Below are 20,462 nucleotides of genomic sequence, written 5' to 3'. Positions count from 1 at the left end.
CTTAGTTGGGTTACTCTACTGTTTTTGGCTGTAAACTATGTGGCATTTCTGCTATGTGTATTGCTAAAAAGCTTGAGCACAGTCGTAATGGATTCATCCGTCAAGGAAAATAATGCAAATTGCACCAGTTCTCCTATAAAACTACTTCTCCTGCTCCTTCTGATAATGCTACTGGCTCAGGTCATTTTGCAACAGACTCTATAACCTTTACACACCATCACTGTTACAATGACATTTACTTCTCTGCATTTCTTTCAGTTTTAGATGATTAGTCACACCGAGAATGTTTACTGCGCCTCTGTATTTTAAATATACATAGCTGAAGTGGTGGGTGGCTGGAGATATTGAGAGAAATTAACTGTTCTACCAAGGACAAGGGCAGCAGATGCATGAGAGCTCCATCACCTGCAAGTTCCCCTCCAAGTTACACATCATTGTGACTTGGAACTATATCACTGTTCCTTCACTGTTGCTGAGTCAAAATCCTGGCACTCCCTTCCTAACAGCACATGTCGGTGTACCTACACCCCAAGGACTGCAGCGGTTCAAGAAGGCAGCTCACCACCACCTTCTCGAGGGCAGTTAGGGATGAGCAATAAATGCTGGCCTAGCCAGTGAAGCCCATATCACCCGAATGAATTAAAATAAAGCACGGAGCAACCGACATGACAAGCAGGGATGGGCCATTTGACAACATTTTTGACTCAGCCACAGACATGGGGGCAATTAAGCTGTATATAACATGTATAGTCAATCTAATGCCATCAAAACACAGTCCAATTTAAAACACAGTTCTACCTATAACTAAAGAAGCTAAGCATACAAACATAATGGAGAGCAGTACAACTGTAGTAGCTAGCTAGCAAGCAAAACCGTATGCACTGTCAATGCGAATTACTTTTGTTGACAGAATAGAGCTAGCTACATCGTGACACGGTGTTATATAGACCTTATCGGATGACCTGTTTGGATTCACACTGTGTCAGGAGTGCACATTCATCCAATAAATCATAGAACTCGCAGAGTATTGTTGCGGTCGTTGAGGTGAGGCAGTAGAAAAATCAGCAATAGGAAGACAGACCATTTCTCCCACTGCTATTGTCATAAGACAATTTAACTCGTGATGGTCTCTGTTTGTGCAACCTCTCTACCTGCTTGTAATATGTATCTGAAGACAGCGCAGCCAACAAAAGGGCAGTGATCTCCAAATCAGGAGAATTTTATAGGGTGAAGCAGATGGTACTTCAGAAGAGTCATGTAAAACAGAAAAGCAGAGTGTCACAGGAAGGGACAGTGAGATTAACAGTAGGTAGCCAAGACTAGTTTATTCATCTTGAGAGGCTGTTAAACTGGATTCTAAAGTACAGAAACTCTCATGGACAAAATGTCATTTGCTCAGCAAAGCTAGTGACAAAATTAGATAAACACAATTACAAATAAAGAACACCGTTTAGTTCCTCCAATAAAGCGATTCTCTTAAATTCACTTATGCCTATATCTCAGTCTATCACTGTCGATTCCGATTCAGCTCTGACAAGATAATTATTAACAAAAAGCTTTTCTGCAAAAAGTTGAGTGGTTGTTACTGCATGTATTATTCAGTTACAAAATGTTTAGCCACAATCTGTAAGATTGTACTCCAGACTAACCAATTTATGTCCAAGCCAAATCGCTTACGTGTTAGCAAAGGTGCATTTTTAACGTAATGTAATTATATGATACAGACAACTTTCAAATGACATTGGCCACTCACGTTATCTGCCCTCAAACTGGATAGTAAATGATGTACATTGCAGTTACTGATCTTTGACATACTTGTAAAACATGTCCTTAATCCAATTCGCTGCAAAAAAACAACCAGTTAATGACTGTTTCTAGCATGGTCATTGAAACATAATACATTTTTACTATGTCTTCCCCGACAGTTTTTAAAACTGTAAGTGCAACACATATTTTGTGGAGTAATCGTAGACAGTTCATCATAAATTAAGATTTATCGTGCCATTGTATTTACGGACTATTGTATATGGATCAGCAGCATCCTGTTTCCACCAATATCACTCAGCCCCATTACACTGTACTGTTGTATTCATGAGGCATTTACAGTGCTGACTTCTGGAGATTCCTTGGATTTTCTTGCCTATTTTTCCCTTAATACAAGTTTTGGAACAATGTGATTCCAAATGGATAGCAGTGGAATTGTGACATTTATATAGAAGTAAAAGTCCAGCAACTTTCAACATGCCACTGAGCTTGTCCCAGGTGAAAGTAGTGTGTGCCAAAGTGTGGAAATCAAGACATTCCCTAAGTGAATTTTGCCATGTTAAAATGAGTTTACATAACACAAGCTTTTAAACCTGTGCTTTAAATAGCCTAGCTGCTAGGTTATTTTAAAACGCAAGGTTAAAGGCTTGGAACAGGGGTGTCCAATCTTTTCGTGTGGGGGGGCCTCATTACAATGGTTGTCTTACATAAGGGGCCTTGAGACAATTTCAGAAAGATAAAGGCATTAAAAATGTATCTTACTATGAATCAAAACAACAGCAAATGTGGATTTTTGTCCAGTTTTAAATGAGAAGACCAATTTATTGACCTACTTTCTCATCAATATGTTGGACACTGATTTAATACCTGTTTTTTTTTTTGCTTGCACAAGAAGTCAATATTTGCCCACACACTTCTTGTAGCGATGCGGAGTATTCCAGGTAGATGCCTGTCTGTCAGTGATCTTGATAGCTCTCTCTCCCTCCTCTCCCTCCTCTCTCTTTCTCTCTCTCTCTCTCTCTCTGCCTCTCAGTCTGTCTGTCCCTCTCTCTCTCTCCCCCTCCCTCTCTCTCCCCCTCCCTCTCTCTCCCCCTCCCTCTCTCTCCCCCTCCCTCTCTCTCCCCCTCCCTCTCTCTCCCCCTCCCTCTCTCTCCCCCTCCCTCTCTCTCCCCCTCCCTCTCTCTCCCCCCCCTCTCTGTGCTGCCCTCCATTTGTGCTGCCCCCCCCTTTCTTTGTTCCCCCCTCTCTGAGTCACCGTCCCCTCTCTATCTGCTTCTCTCTCTCTCTCTCTCTCTGTGCCCCTCTCTGATTTTTTTGAAAAAGCCAGTTGAAAATCGCAAACTTATCCGAGGTTTGGAAGCGCTATCTCTGTGGTAAGTACCTGTCAGCTGTGAAACTGATAGTTGCAATTTTTTAAAAAGTTGAACTGGTCTGGAAGAAGAAGTCAATGGGAAATTTCTCATCCCTGAAATTACCAGTCACGACCTCAAAATTTTCACCAGCGAATCTGGTGTCCATGTATGGACACGTTGCTGACCCCTGATGACAAGCTGTAGAGCGTGCATCTAACTGGTCCTTGTAATCACATGATGAATAACACATTAACAGTCATGCGGTTACTGCAGATAAATGAGATGTCTGGAAATGGACATACTTGGATGAACACAATAATTTTTATTTTATTACAAAGATTGTTATTGAATGCTATTGTTGAACTTTTACCATAATCCACCAGTTCTGCTGGGAGTGTCAAACTGAAATGGATGCAATATATTCATATTAATATGATAGTATTAATTTCTGTCACACTACAAGTTTACAACATGCCCATTCTCTCTTTCAGATGATGTTCCACCATATTTTAAGACTGAGCCAGGGCCACCGCAGGTTCACTTGGAGGGGAATCGCCTGGTCTTAACATGCCTGGCAGAGGGAAGTTGGCCACTTGAGTTTAAATGGTTACGAAATGATACAGCTATCACAGCATTCTCTAGTGAATACAGGTAATTAAAGGGAGTACTATTCTATTAATAAAATCAGCAAAACTTCTGTTATTTGTATATTCAAACAGGGCCTGATCATTTTCTTTAAAAATGCACTTGTAGGCCAGTTTTGCCAGTTGTTTCACATTGATGCATCGCTGTTTCAGATGCCGATTAACACAAAGTTTGTAATATAACTCAGGAGACTGGTCGGTCATATTGTAGACTGCATTCATATCTGTTAGGACATTGATTTGCAGGATTACCTGGGACAAAATGGCTGCTCAGGTCAACCCATCCAGCTCCCATTAATAAACCAGTCTAATTGATTGCTCACCAACAGCATCCTTGAGTGCTTTCCTGGCTCAGGTATCATATTATGAAGCCTTGTCATAAAGGGTTGACTTGGTTCCATCCTCTCTCAGTGGGTATGTCCTATTGAAGCCAACGTAATTCCAAAAGAGACTCTAATTACTACCCGTCTCCAGAGCTGGTTGGTCATTAGACAACTGATGAGTAGGGGTCGCATTCTGCAGTCTCATCATCTTCTGTGTAAAATAGTTTCTCCTGCCCCATTTCTTAAATCTCTTCTATTTATGCTCTGATTGTAACTTGGCACAGGAATCAGGCATGTGTGGGCCATTGCTGGATAGACTGGCCTGACTGCGGTAATTGACGTTTGGGTGATTTTAATTCCCGTGCCTTATCAGTGTGCCTCCAATTAGTTGCCTACTTAAACTGGCAGGAAGGGCAACTAGTTGGCGGGCAGGGAAGCAGAATGTCAGGTGGCAGGGATTGAAGAAACAGTAGTTAAAATCAGGGTTGTAATCACCCCTTTAAGCTTGTATCTATGTCCTCGTGTTCTAGATCCCTCAACGATTGGAACAGTCTATTTCTATGTAATGTCCACAATCCCTCCATAATTTTAAATACCTTTGTCACATCACTCCATAATTTCCACTGTTCCAATGAAAACAGCCCCAATTTTCCAAGTTTTTGTATTTTCTTACACCAGACTGCTTCCTAGTAAATCTGCACCAAGTCCTCTCCATTACCTCATTTTTCCTATAGTGTGGAGTAAAAAACTGTATTCAGTACTCTTGCTCTATCATTAGCATTTTCTCTTTTTGCTTGTTACACTGAGCTAGCTATATGGCATTGGATATGTGAATGCCTTAGTTTTATTTGGTCTACTGTGTCTCCTTTACTGAAGTGTGTGAAACACCATTGTATTTCCATTCTGGGATAATAGCTAGTGCAGATGCTCTTGTGAAACGATCACAAGTTCAAACTTGCTTATCCTTTTGCAGGTTTATGTTTGTGTGAACAAGATTTTGGATTGATTGGAAACATGCGCCATCCACTCACATTCATGGATTCCAATGTGATTAAAGGATTCTGTCAGCATATTAAAATCCATATGAGTGCCTTTATGACTCAATTTTATTGGATCTCAAGTTGTCTGATGTGTAAACCAGACACAGCAGATGTTGTACTATTAAGGGTGGAAACAAAAAGAAATCACTCCATTTTGCTGGTGGAAAAGTGGTATTAGTTATGGTATGATCAACGGAACAAAAAAGGGAAAGTTACTGGTTTCTGTCCAGGTTAATTTCATGCACTAATCGGATCATTTGTTTTTGCTGAAGGTACGTTATTCCATCTCTCCAGCGCTCAGACACTGGGTTTTACCAATGTGTGGTGCGGAACAGACGTGGAGCACTTTTGCAGAGGAAGACACAAGTACTGGTAGCATGTAAGTGGGTGTCACTTTTTCCGGCATGGTGCAGAGTTTCTAAGTTGTAGACCTAAGGTGTTCCCTTTTGTTTTGTATTATGTGCAACATCATTAAAAAATACTTTTCATGACTGTACATGAAATGTACCATCTACTGAAACAAAAGCAGCAGATGATCCAATTTATGGCATGGTCATTCCAAGTAACTATTGTGTATTAGAAAAACTTTCATGCAGCTGTTCTAAGTTAATTTGCTTTATTTGTCAGTGTATACCAATAAACAAGAAATTAAATAAGAAAATAAATATTAGTCTTGTTTGATGCCCTGCTTGTCCACCAGAAGTGGCTGGTTCGTGCATTTGTCTGATATCTTGTAACTCAATTAATTGAGTCAAATCTTAACTAAAAATGGTTATTTCAATCAGGCTAGTTCTTCCCTCTGTTAACTAAAGTACTTAATCAGGACAATCCAGTGTGCCGTTTACCCTTCTTGCTCGACCTACAATTTTTTTCTCACCAATTTCCCTGCTTTCCTTCCCATGATAAATTGCCACTGCCACATAGCTTCAACAGCATTGATGGTGGTTTGAATAGGGTGGAGGAATTTATATCCATGATCAACAATTAATCACCCTGTTAAAGCGCAGGATGGCTTTTGCTTGTGCTGTGATGTCAGCTGTTCTGCACTAGGTCAGTGTTGCCCAATTGAAATCGCTAACTATCCAAAGGTGTGACGAAGATGATACCATTTTAGCCACATACACAAATTATAATAGATAATAGATTATAATTATAATAAATGCTTTAGACACAATACAGGTAAATGTCCTTCATGTGTATAGTTACATAACAAACATCTACCATCATTTGAAGCGAAACTTTGCAGTCTTGCACTTTCACCAAAGTTTGGAATTCTGGAATTAATTTGTCAGCCATATTACATTTCACTGCAGCTTTTAGGTTTTTGTCCAGCAGTTAAAAGCAGTATTTTGACTTCAGAGTGATTGCTGAGAATGTTGACTTGCATATTGAGGTGGGCAGTCCCTCACTAAATCCAGACCTGCCACCAACTCTCCACCCTGTCCCACAACCCCCATTTTCCATTCAGACCCACACATTGCTCTCCATCTGGCCTTTCCCCCGCTCTCCTTCTGGCCCTCACCACCAACCCCGATCAGAAAACACTTGCCCTCTGCTTTTTGTCTTACCATTTTAACAACAAGTGCACAAAAGAAGTTCAAATTCCCATGCCTATGCCATATGAAATGAGCATTGAGATGACAGGTGCAACGATGGTGTCTGTTCATCATTTTTGATTTACTATCTAAAATTGCAATTACCCATGCCTGGATTCTTAATTATCCAGATATACTGAGTGGCTAACGCATTGGATAGCATTGCTCTGGCTGAAATATTCTGGGGGCAAAATTCAGTAAGCCCTGAATACAGGCAGGGGGGATTGTAATGTGCAATAAACATGCACCCATTTCTTCCAGTGCTGGCGGCACACTAACTTTGTGTTGCCTGTTAATTTGCATGATTGCTGCGAGAAGCCAGCACTAAACACGCTGTTGAGTGGCTGCACGCCTCAGCAGGGCAAATGTGTATGAGGCTAGCATCATTTAAAAGCTAATCTGCATGACTTAAAGACAGGCTGCTGTTCTGAAAGCAGAGGTGCATTAAGATGAGAGCAGGTGTTGGAACTGTTTGTGGAAGAGACTCTGAGCAGGTAGAAAAGTGAATTTTATGGTGCAACAGGGGAGAGAGTGTGCTCCAAGTTTCTCCAACTCTGCACTGTGCACTTTTGTGGAGGAGCTGGAGAGAATGAGAGATGTGATCTATTCCCAGGGAGCCAGGAAGCTGTCCAGACAGATGTTGTGAAGGCAGTGGGACCAGATAATCATCGTGATCAATGCCAGGAGACAAGCCCCAAGGACCTGAATGCAGTACCAAAAAACGTTCAATGACCTCATGCAAATGGTCACGGTCAGTGAATGCATCTTCAAATGCCATATCCCACCAGTTGCACTACAAGCCTCGCACACTGTTCAATCCACCATACCCCCATCACTCACCCACCAACAATCTCTATCAATCATGACATACCTAACATTCATAGTTTCACCTGACCCTCACACACTTAGCACTGCTACAAGTCTCACACCCAGAGACATGTTGCCATTCTTTCAGGTTGCTGGGTCAACATGTGCTTAATAACACTGTGGGTGTACTTACACCTAAAGACTGCAACAGTTCAAAAAGGCAGCTCATCAAGTGCACTTTGGGATGGGCATTAAATGTTGGCTTTTCCGGAGATGCCTACATCCCATGAACGAATAAAATAAAAGTTGGCATGTTCAACTGTCCAGAAGCTCTCAGTCACTTCAATAGAAGGTGTGAAATAAATCTCATATTGACTTAACTAAGTAGCCAGATCCTTCTCTTTGAATTGTTGTCTCTGGTACTTACTCACCTTCAACTGAGAAGCATGCTGAATATATTTTAGTTAACTTCCTTTTTTTTGGAAAATATTTATCCCCCTCCCTTATTAGTTTTTTTTTCCTACGTGACCTCTGCAAGTCATACATGGATGACTCCGAGCAGCTGAGCATCCTTTTCCGAAGCCACCACTATTCCATTCCGTACTAGTCTCCTGAAGGTACGCTTGAGTGGGGATGAAATTACTTTTCCTGTGATTTTAATCCCCCCTCTTCCCCCCCACCCCCCCACTCCACCCCTCCCCCCCCCACCCGCCCAAGATGGGAAAGGTGCTATTGGTGCAGAGTGTTGGGGCTGAACTGTGCTTTATTAGACTTCATAGGATTGAATTTTCAGGCCCAGCTGTGGGCGGGAACAAAGGTGGACAGGGCCCGAAAATACTGGTCCCGGCCAGCGTACTTGTTTTGCGATGCCATTGCTGGCGCCGGCCATATTCATCAGGGCAGAAGGAAGTTGGGATCCTGATCCTGTCCGATCCCCAATTAAGGTACTTGCAGAGCTCATTAAAAACTTGTCAATGGGAGGAAGTTCAGAGTTTTAGGGGGGTGCATGTGCTGCATGTTGTGTCTGGAGCAGACATGGCCCCCCCACCCTCTCCCCTCCCCCCAGGGAATTACCCGGACCCGTAAAAGTTCCAACGGCGCTGAGGGTGACTTCCATTGGGAGACAGGTGCCCTTGGTGCTGCACAGGTGGTGGCCAGAGTGGGCAGTTAGCGTGCAGGAAATGAAGGGGGTTGTTACCGTCCTGGCATCATGGGGGCAGGGGGCAAGGCAGCCAAGGACATCTGAGCAACTAGCTAACCACAAGAAAGGCGGCAGCTGACAATGGGGACACAACTCTCAGATTTTAGACCCAGTGGAGATGAGGAGCACCACCCTGCACAGGAAGGGTGGAGCCCCAGCATCAGGAGGACATGGGAGAGGAACAGGGGACAGTAAGGACACGGAGGCCATACCTTCCTCACATGATCTACCGCCAAAGATGGAGCTACCTGAAGATGACCAAGACCCAGTGATGTAGGAAACTGTGACTCTCCAGGCAGATGGTCACAGACATCTGTGCCCTTGCCGTCGAAGATCTCGCACCTCACAGCACTGGTCGCCATGCCCTGCAGAAGCCATCAAAATCACTGTGGCCTTGAACTTCTCTTTTGGCTTCTTCCAACACTGCAGACCTTGGTTGCATCTTGCAGGTCACTGATGCCCTATATGCCGGAGCTGGACAATACATTTATTTCATGACAGATGAGGCTTTGCAGGCACAGATGGAATCAGTGGATTCACCTAGTACAGAGCATCATTGATTACACCCATATAGCCATCAAGGCACCCAGTGACAAGCCAGTCAGATTCACCAGCAGGAAGGGCTTCCACTCCCTCAACATTCAGCTGGTCTGCAACCACTATAAGAGCTACTTCCATGTATGTGCTCACTTTCCTGGCAGCTGCCATGATTCCTTCATCCTCCAGGAGCCCAGGCTGCCGCAGTTCTTCACTCCACCTCCCAAAGTCTGTGGATGGATTCCTGGGGACAAAGGACTATCCCTTGAAGTGATATCTACCCACCCCTCTACGGGAACCCGAAACAGAGGTGCAGAGGTGATGCAACCAATGCCACCTGCTCACTATAACCATTGAGCAGGCCATCGATCTTTTCAAAATGTGATTGTGGTGCCTGGACTGATTGGGTGGCGCCCTGCAATACACTGCTGCAAGGGTCTTGGCCATTGTGGTGGTCTGCTGTGCCATCCATAGCATACCCCTTCAGAGAGAGAGGTGTGGATCTTGAGGACCGTGAGGCCCTGGAACCAGGAGGAAGAAGAAGAGCAGGAAGTGAGAGATGAGGAGGAAGTGGAGGCAGAGGGGGAGGAGGCAGAACACCAAGGTGCCCTGGCTGCACAAGAACGTGTCTGGGCATGGTGCAGTGCGCGAAGGTCTTGTCAGGATGCCCTGAATTTTAGGGATCATTTGGTTCAGAAACATTTCAACTTAGTCCCTCTGACCCAGGATGAAGGGCATGGGATGCAGTTCACTTCAACTGTGCTAATATTCGTTGAAGACGAAGGCTGGAACATCTAAACTGCCAGTGAAGGATGCACATGTGCCCAGAGCCTTTGCCTTCTCCTTGATCGCACCCCTAATCTACTTCACCATCTACCACTGTTTGGGCCAATAAAAGGAGTATCTTGTGTGCCTTCAAGCGGGATTATTTATAAAATGATAACAGAGAAATAGTGCACATAGACAGCAAGAAAGGACCCCAGTGACCCACTCAGTGTTCCATGTGATACGGTGGTCTCCAAGCTCAACCGCTGTTATGTGGTTCTCCCTTTGTGGCCTTGGAGAAGGTGGAGTCAGTCTGCTCACTGGTCTCTGCCTGCAGCTGAGATGCATATGGCGGTCATCCTTATCATGGAGGTGCCTGTATAATTGCAGGGGCAGCCTTCGTCACTTGCTCCACAGAAGCTCCCACAGACAGAAGACACAAGGAGGCCGAGGATGATGAAGGATTCTTATGAAGGATGGCATTCACCTCCTCTTCCTTGGCATCCTCAGCTCTTGTCTGGCGCTCTGGATGGCTGGCGAGGGACACCATCTGGTGCGCAACTGGAATCCACTCCAGACATCTGTGCACCACCATGCCACGGACCGGTCCAGGCTACACAGTGTTTCATGCATCTTGTGCATTCTAATGCTCTGCTCCTGCATCCACTAAGAGTGATGCTGCATTTGGCTGTCCATGAGCTTATAGCCCTGAGCCATTGTGGCACACATGAGCCGTATAGACTTCTCCATCTTCAGCCTATGACCTTGCACTACCTCAGGGAACTTTGACATGTGGGAGCACATCTCCTGCTGCTGTTCCTGGTGGAGTCTTTCTTGTGCATCCCTGAGGCCCTACATCTGTGCCAAGCTGAGCAGGGCTGTGTCTGTCCGCCCTCCTCTGAGGGGAACTGCCCACAGTTGCATCTGCCTGAGCCATCTCCTCACCCAGTGCAGCCCTATCTAAACACAGGCCATGACCCATCGAGGTGAGAGTATGTGCACTGGTGGAAGGTGCGCTTGTCAGGTGTGACAGTTCTTCCTCAGTTCCGTGAGGTTCTTCTGGGGCCGCAGAAGGAGAGGAAGAGGGTGTCATTGAATTGGCGTTTGCATCTGTGGGAACCACAACAAGAGATCATGAGAACCAGTCTAGGGGAGCTGAAGCCACTGTAGTGCTGAGGCTACCCAATGCAACCCAGTGCTTGGCATGCTACCCGACAAGGTGGCTTTCACTGCACCCCCAGTATTGAGTGCTTTGGCCCCTGTAATCACCATCTGCACCATGGGTTCCCATCTCACTAGGCCCAACATTCTCCTCAGCAGGGATCCTGGCTATCTCTATTGCTCTTTCCTCCATTGCTGTTATCCAAGAACAAAAGAATAAAGAACAGTACAGCACAGGAACAGGCCATTCGGCCCTCCAAGCCTGTGCCGATCATGATGCCTGTCTAAACGAAAACCTTCTGCACTTCCGGGGTCCGTATCCCTCTATTCCCATCCTATTCATGTATTTGTCAAGATGCCTCTTAAACTTCGCTATCGTACCTGCTTCCACCACCTCCCCCTCAGCAAGTTCCAGGCACTCACCACCCTCTGTGTAAAAAAAACTTGCCTCGCACATCCCCTCTAAACTTTGCCCTTTGCGCCTTAAACCTATGTCCCCTGGTAACTGACTCTTCCACCCTGGGAAAAAGCTTCTGACTATCCACTCTGTCCATGCCACTCATAACTTTGTAAACCTCTATCATGTTGCCCCTCCACCTCCGTCGTTCCAGTGAAAACAATCCGAGTTTATCCAACCTCTCCTCATAGCTAATGCCCTCCAGCTGCAGCATGACTTGCCAATTTTTATACTCAGTGCCTTGACCGATGAAGACAAGCATGCCGTATGCCTTCTTGACTACCTTATCCACCTGCGTTGCCACTTTCAGTGATCTGTGGACCTGTACGCCCAGATCTCTCTGCCTGTCAATACTCCTAAGAGTTCTGCCATTTACTGTATATTTCCCACCTGCATTAGACCTTCCAAAATGCATTAACTCACATTTGTCCGGATTAAACTCCATCTGCCATTTTTCTGCCCAAGTCTCCAATCGATCTATATCCTGCTGTATCCTTTGACAATCCTTGTCACTATCCACAACTCCACCAACCTTTGTGTCGTACGCAAACTTACTAATCAGACCAGCTACATTTTCCTCCAAATCATGTATAAAAACTACAAACAGCAAAGGTCCCTGCGGAACACCACTAGTCACAGCCCTCCATTCAGAAAAGCACCCATCCAATGCTATCCTCTGTCTTCTATGACCGAGCCAGTTCTGTATCCATCTTGCCAGCTCACCTCTGAGTGTGACTTTACCTTTTGTACCAGTCTGCCATGAGGGACCTTGTCAAAGGCTTTACTGAAGTCTATGTTGGGGTGGTGCAGTGGTTAGCACCGCAGCCTCTCAGCTCCAGCGACCTGGGTTCAGTTCTGGGTACTGTCTGTGCGGAGTTTGCAAGTTCTCCCTGTGACCGCGTGGGTTTCCACCGGGTGCTCCGGTTTCCTCCCACAGCCAAAGACTTACAGGTTGATAGGTAAATTGGTCATTGTAAATTGCCCCTTGTGTCGGTAGGAGAATGGAGTGGATGTGGTAGGGAGTATGGAATTAATGTAGGATTATTATAAACGGGTGGTTGTCGGTCGGCACAGACTCGGGCTGAAGGGCCTGTTTCAGTGCTGTATCGTTTAAAAAAAAATCCACGTCACTTCCTCAAAAAACTCGATCAAGTTAGTGAGACACGACCTCGCCTTCACAAAACCATGCTGCCTTTGGTACTATGGAACCCCACCACCCGTCAGCACCCTTTCCCAGGCATTATGCGCCCATTTCTCCTGCAAGGACAAAAGGGAATGAGATAAGGCACTGCTGTCCTCTGTGGCCAATGGCATCTGCCCATAGCAATTAGAAGCTGCATGTATCATTGATGACAGGTTCTCAGCAGCGCTATGGCTGTGAGCCATTTTCAGCAGTCAATAAATGCCCTGGACACACACTCCTCCCATCTTCAGGCGCAGCATGTGCACTGAGGGTCCTCAGATGGTGTGTCTGCTGGAGGATGCCAGCCCTGAGACCTGTCCTGAGGGATGGGGGAGTTGCACTCACCATGCCAGTGAACTTTTTATGGCACTGAATCCACGTTCTAATTATGCTCTGCCGCTGACAGTGGCAGCTGTCTCAACCCAGGCCTGTTTGGTTCTGTTTGGTCGCATCCTCCTGCCACCCTCTGGGAAGATGAGCCCCCTTCTCTCCTTCAAGGCCTCAAGTATCACCTCCAGGTCGCAATCTAAGAACCGGGGTGGGGGAAGGGGGGATGGGGCGGGGCTGGGGCTGCCCTGCCAGGCCTGCTGCTTTCCAATGCAATCTTTGTACACTTCAGTCCACTCCAATCATCATAGAAACTCCTCTGCTTGCTTGCTTCCTTCAGATTTAAACGGCAGCCACAGTGATGGTTGACGTGGGGATTTAAATTGGGTCTGCTCTTTATCTGGCCTGCCTTCACACCAGCCTCCGCCTGTGCCCAAGCTGGCTCCAGTCCAATTAAGAGGTTGCCCTTGTGAAAATCGTGACTTTAATCAAGTTTCCCCTCCCCCCACCCCCAGAGGTAGGCTCAGAATCCAGAAGCAGTCCCAACTTCCGTTTCCCGCCTCCATCATGAAAATTCAGCCCATAATCTCTGATTTAGACTGCTTTAAGTATTGGTCTGTTGGAATTAAATCTGGTGAAAACTAATTGAGCTGGATTCCCTGTTCTAAGAGAGTGTCAGCTTTTTATCAGACAGATGCTGTACCATGAGATGCTGTACCATGAGGCGCTGTGGGCCATCAGTGGCAGCAGAACTGTACTTGGCCACAATCTGTAACCTCATGGCACGGCATATCCCCCACTCTACCATTACCATCAAGCCAGAAGACAAACCCTGGTTCAATGAAGAGTGCAGGAGGGCATGACAGGAGTAGTAGCAGGCATACCTCAAAATGAGGTGTCAACCTGGTGAAGCTACAACCCAGGACTACATGCGTGCCAAACCACATAAGCAACATGTGATGGACTGTGCTAAGCAATACCATAAGCAACGGAGCAGATCTAAGCTCTGCAGTCCTGCCACATCCAGCCATGAATGGTGGTGGACAATTAAACAATTAACTGGAGGAGGTGGCTCCACAAATATCCCCATCCTCAACAATGATGGAGCCCAGCACATCAGTGCCAAAGATCAGGCTGAAGCATTTGCAACAATCTTCAGCCAGAATTACCAAGTTGATGATCCATTTCGGCCTCCTCCTGAAGTCCCCAACATCACAGATGCCAGACTTCAGCCAATTCGATTCACTCCGTGTAATATCAAGAAATGATTGAAGGCACTGGATACTGCAAAGGCTATGGGCCCTTACAATATTCCGGCGATAGTACTAAAGACCTGTGCTCCCAAACTTGCCACACTCCTAGTCAAGCCTCCATCATCAGTAAAGTGATGGAAGGTGTCATCGACAGTGCTATCAAGCAGCAGTTGCTTAGCAATAACCTGCTCAGTGAGGCTCCGTTTGGGTTCCGCTAGGGCCAATCAGCTCCTGACCTCATTACAGCCTTGGTTCAAGCATGGACAAAAGAGCTGAATTCAAGAGGTGAGGTGAGAGTGACTGTCCTTGACATCAAGGCAGCATTTAACCGAGTACGACATCAAGGAGCCCGAGCAAAACAGGAGTCAATGGGAATCGGGGAAAACTCCCCACTGGTTAGAGTCATTCCTAGCGCAAAGGAAGATGATTGTGATTGTTGGAGGTCAATCATCTGAGCTCCAGGGCATCATTGCAGAAGTTCCTCAGGGTAGTATCCTAGGCCCAACCATCTTCTGCTGCTTCATCAATGACTTTCCTTCAGTCATAAGGTCAGAAGTGGGGATGTTTGCTGATGATTGCACAATGTTCAGCATCATTCACGACTTCTCAGATACTGAAGCAGTCAGAGTAGAAATGCAGCAAGACCTGGACAATATCCAGGCTTGCGCTGATAAGTGGTAAGTAACATTCGGACCACACAAGTGCCAGGCAATGACCATCTCCAACAAGAGAGAACCTAACCATCTCCTCTTGACATTCAATGGCATTACCATCGCTGAATCCCCCACTGTCAACATTCTGGGGGTTACCATTGACCAGAAACTGAACTGGAGTAGTCATATAAATACTGTGGCTACAAGAGCAGGTCAGAGGCTAGGAATGCTGCGGCGAGTAACTCACCTCCTGACTCCCCAAAGCCTGTCCACCATCTGCAAGGCACAAGCCAGGAGTGTGATGGAATACTGTCCACTTTTCTGGATGGGTGCATCCCCAACAACACTCAAGAAACTCGACACCATCTAGGACAAAGCAGCCTGCTTGATTGGCACCCCTCTACAAATATTCACTCCCTGCTCCACCGAAGCACAGTGGCAGCAGTGTGTACCATCTACAAGATGCACTGCAGCAATGCACCAAGGCTCCTTAGACAGCACCTTCCAAACCTGTGACCTCTACCACCTAGAAGGACAAGGGCAGCAAATGCATGGGAACACCACCACCTGCAAGTTCCCCTCCAAGCCATGCACCATCCTGACTTGGAACTATATCGCCGTTCCTTCACTGTTGCTGGGTCAAAATCCTGAAACTCCCTTCCTAACAGCACTGTGGGTATACCTATCCCAGATGGACTGCAGCGGTTCAAGAAGGCAGCTCACCACCACCTTCTCGAGGGCAATTCGGCATGGGCAATAAATGCTGGCATAGCCAGTGATGCTCACATCCCATGAATGAATTTAAAATAACCATGTGATGTAGTGTGAAGTAACTCAACTCATCACATATATTTCAGGTAGGTTGGAACAGTATTTTATGATCAGATTAAAACCAATAAACATGTGAGATTAAATTTCAAATTGCATTTCACAAATAATGCCATTTCATTCCAAAACATTGAAAACAATGTTATAAAAATGTAATCAATTCTATTCATTAATGTGCTTCATTGTTTTCTGTATTTAGCTGTGAGGCTGATCTCTTTCTGTTTCTGTGCATCAGTCTTACAGTCTAGTGATATAGCCTGTGTACTGATCTGATTGCTTTAACTTCCTTTCAAATTTCAGTAGTGGCCTGTTTACTTACAGTTGTTGCACACTTAAAGTAATAATCAAGCCTGACTTTAGAAAGTAAGTACAACTGGGCCTGGTTATTGCCTGAATGGACATGATCGCTGTTGATTGCTGGTATACTAACTTCTTCAGTGCTGGTGCTTGCTGAGAAACTAATCCTTCTATGTAATGGCTGCACCTTCATTATTTTGCCCATAGCTGTTCCTTTTATTTGGAGAAGCATTACTATCATCGTTTAATTTTGTGGATAAGAATTACTTTAAGACTTCAATTTTGAAAAAGTGTTTTTTAAAATCTCGAATGTATTTTTGAATAATTGCGAGCTCACCCCACTCCAATGGAAATGAATAGTGCCATAATATATTTATGTGAAGTTCCTTTGGCCATGATTATGAAGGGTTGTGGTTGGTAATTCATGAAAAATGTTGAGCACAGCTTTAAAATACTATGGTAATACTCTGTCATGCAGAAAAAGAAAGTCTCGGGTTTATTGCCTTATCAATGCAGAATTGGATGTTTTCGGCCAGGTTTGGAGACAGAGGCGCACTACTGTCCTGAGAGAGGAGTGAGATCAGCCAGTGTTCTCGCCCTAATTGCTACCTAGGCCCTTCTACTGGAAAGTACACTGTATGGATGCCAGTTGAGGACAGAAACCGACTGTGTCATTCTCCATATGGGGAAATGCCAGTTTACATAGGCTCTAAGCTCAAAAGATTGAGCACCAAGGCAAGATATTAGATGATGGATGCTGGCTATTTACCAAATTCTTATTTGATGCCTTCAGAAGGGCAGCAAATTGGCAAAGGAAAAGAATGTAACTAGTCATTTGGTAGTCTTGCTGAAAATAGAGACGTTTTGTAGAAGCTTTTAGTCTTGCACTCATCAGGACAATTCGCAAGAATACCATATGTAAGGGAAAGCAACAAATTTATACTGTAGGAGAAGAGAGTGCTGATTGGTAGAGGTGTTGCCATGGAGAATGCATCAACTTATGGTAACTGACAGTTAACTGCCAAGCTTTGTTTGAAATTGAAACCAAACAACTTGACTCTGATTGGGCAAGGCATTGCCCTGAGGAATGAACCAGCGAATGATTGTCACTTATTTTGTTTAGCTGAAAGAGGCACAATGTGTACATGTTTTTTCTGTCTGCAAAGAACAGGGCCCTGTGTATTAATATATCAGAATCCACTTGCCAACCAATTCTCATACAGTATAAATCTGTTGCTTTCCCTTACATTGATATTCTTGCAAATTGCTCTGATCCGTGTAAGATGAAAAGCTTCAACAAAATGTCTCTATTTTCAGGAAAGAATGTATTTTATGCACAAAACCATTGAACAAATGGACAAAAACAGCATAGCCAAGTTGGGCGGTAGTACATAATATGTGCTTTGCACAATCAGTTTTCAGCTTTATGATCTGCTGGTAGTCTGTCCTGTATTTGTTTTATGATATAATTGCATCTGCGTCCCCAAGATAATTTTTTGTTTTGTTTTCCATGGTGCACTGACAGATTTTGATGTTTGCAAGGTTTGATCTGAGTCTTCCAATTCTAGTCTCCAACTCAAAGAAGCTATCAATATAAAAAGTCAAAATAACTTGAAAATATGTAAGTTTCTGGCTAACTGAATTACTGTGAGATACTTACAATCACAATATGGAGCTGCTGTTGCACTTAAGCTTCATGCATAAAATTATGACATTTCTTAGCCCCAGTTAACATCTTCCCTGTGCTGAAGTATGTAAATGGTTTAAATTTGGTGGAGAAATCCAAGTGCAGATTCTATTAACTCGTATTTATGAAGCTCTGTGTTTAATAAAGGCTATGGGCATGTTCGCAGATGGCTACTTAATCCAGATGTAGGTCATATTTAATCAAATTAGCAGTCTGTCAGCTCTGGGAAATGTTGGCAGACACTCATAACAGAATTAAGGAGAATTTCAGTATCAAGAATACGGGTGAACAAAAACAGCTCAAATTCAATGTATATTTAAGGGTGAGAGGTTGAGTTATAACCTCATGGTAGAAATACTTTATACTTAATTTTTAAAGCTAGAATTAGTGCAATATTTACTGTGTTCTTGCATAAATAGTATAATCTTTAATCAGAAATCAAGCTAGTGTCATGCTAGGCCCCCACTTGCCAAGAATGAGGCACATTAATTTTGTCATGATTTTTAACTGTTGTTGAAGTGAGGAAATGACTTGTTAAACAGATCAGCCGTGGCTGGAAAAGTAGCATTTACATACTAACAGATATCGAAGGTGAGGAAGCTCATTCCAGGGCCTGCTAAGGAGGATACAATCCACAAGGACCAGGACTGGTTCGACCAGCTAGTCACATGGCTAACTGGCTGTTCCAGGGTTTTATTTTGAACTGGCCAGAGAGTTTGGACTTAGAAAGACTGTTTGCTCCTGGACTGAGAAGATTGTTCCTGTCTGCTCCCATCTCTCTCTTTCAAGCCTCTGAATCCACTGAAGATATATGAACCCCAAGAGAGAAAAATCTCCTACAGCAAACAAGGTTTAAGAAGAATACTGGGCCCCAATGAAAAGCAAGATCTGCTTTCAATCAAGGACTCTACAGTGAGCTCGAAGATCTGTAATGAAAAACCCTCTTCAGATATTGCCTCAAACTTTTCTACTTTATTTTTCTGTCTTAAGTTCAAGTTTAATAAATTTCAACCTTTCTTCTTCAAACCTAAGAAAACCTGTTTGTGCTTGTTTCTTTGCCTTATAATTGGAAAGCAGTGAACAAGGATTCACCAAGAGGGAGCTAAAAACAAGGTGTGTTTAAAATTAAACCCTGTTACAGTAAGACCAGGTGAAGGCTGAAAGGGAACCCTAGACCGCTTTCTCACCGGGTCGTGACACTAGTGTTCAAACATTAATTCTGGATTAAATGTTTCACTGTCCATTTGTGACAATTCAAAAGTTTACAATTAACATTAAATGCTAACAGAAACAGAACAGATCTTCCAAGTAAACTGCTAAATACGGAACAATTACAGCCTTCAGTTTGGCAGAAGTTCTAATTTTTCTTCACATATCACAAAAAAAATTGGGCCTGATTTTAACTCTGTGTAAGTGGGTGGGTTTTGAATGAGTTAAAATCTTGTCCATCATCTGCTTTAGAAGTCCTGCGGTGTCCACCACAATATCATTCGATAATACTGTATGTGTGGAAATGGATTGCTCACCTGACAGTAGGTGAAGAGAAATGTTACTGGCTGTAAAAGTACAGGTCAAAATGATCTGCCAAGCTGTCAGATGTGTTATTGATATTTTTGTTTTCTAGCATTTGTCAGAATTTTTACTGATTTTTCGGGTGTTTAGGTGGTTCATATCTGTGATGTACACTCTTTTTTAGGGTTTTCAAAAGCAAATCTCCATCTATAGATTAAACACAAAAGATTTTGACAGTGAAACCCATGGAAGTATAAAATCTAAATTCACTTCAAAGTTAAAATTCATTAAAGCTGTCTCAAATTTTATTCAATAACAAATTCTGTGGTTTTTGTTATTTAAGTAGGAACCTAGTCTCACTCTTGAGTCTGCCTCCACACTTCAGTCAGGAGGTTATACCCTGCATTAGCATTGCTCACTTTTCCCAGTTTTCTAGTCTAAAAATTAACTAACAACAGCTCCCAACCATCACCACCCCTCTGTGTACGCTCCATAGAATCATTTCATCCAAAGTTGAACTAGTGTTAGATCACAATTTTTATTTTAAAAGCTGAAGGTAAATATGGAAGGTATGACATAAAAAATGAAATTTCCTTAAGATTTGAGATAACTTAATAATGGACCTTACAAATCTGATGATTACTGAAAGTCTGCAGCTTCAGTGTATACATGTTAAATGAAAAGTGACATGTATATACAGTTCTATAATTTTGGTGCGGTATATTGGTGTTTCAGTGTGTGGTGCCACAAGATATAGGATGCAAGTTACATCTACTTCACATTTTCCTAGTCCCTGCTGCCCTTTGAGGGTGAGGTGTCAAGCAGCTAGTCCCTCTGGTCTGTGGATGAAATACAGTGGAGAGGAAAATAAATAGAATGGGTGAGCAGAATTACATGATGGTGTTGAACTTTGACTCTGTAAATGCTGTTTATTGGTAGAGTGCAAAGTTGATCCCATAAATTGCAGCAGGTGGCAAGTGTAGATATTCTTCATACCAGCAAATAGACCATATTTTACTTCTTTGTCCTGTTTAATTTGCTCCCTAATGATTTAATCACAGAAGTAGTATTGTGTT

At 43.9% G+C, this 20,462-nt stretch overlaps 1 protein-coding gene across 3 annotated transcripts in view; it reads left to right on the top strand.

Annotated features, from left to right (window-relative positions):
- Positions 1–20,462, top strand: part of sdk1a (sidekick cell adhesion molecule 1a) — a 973,689-nt gene that overhangs the window by 351,227 nt on the left and 602,000 nt on the right. For all 3 annotated transcript variants that reach the window (XM_068055814.1, XM_068055813.1, XM_068055815.1), the window contains exons 2-3: positions 3,608–3,767; positions 5,396–5,502. In XM_068055814.1, the coding sequence (XP_067911915.1) occupies positions 3,608–3,767; positions 5,396–5,502 (267 nt within the window). The remainder of the gene's footprint in view (positions 1–3,607; positions 3,768–5,395; positions 5,503–20,462) is intronic.

This window comes from Heterodontus francisci, chromosome 24, assembly GCF_036365525.1.
Source record: "Heterodontus francisci isolate sHetFra1 chromosome 24, sHetFra1.hap1, whole genome shotgun sequence".
NCBI classification, from domain to species: domain Eukaryota; kingdom Metazoa; phylum Chordata; class Chondrichthyes; order Heterodontiformes; family Heterodontidae; genus Heterodontus; species Heterodontus francisci.
The sequence above is the reverse complement of the archived record's forward strand: the minus strand, read 5'-3'. Positions and strand labels throughout refer to the sequence as shown.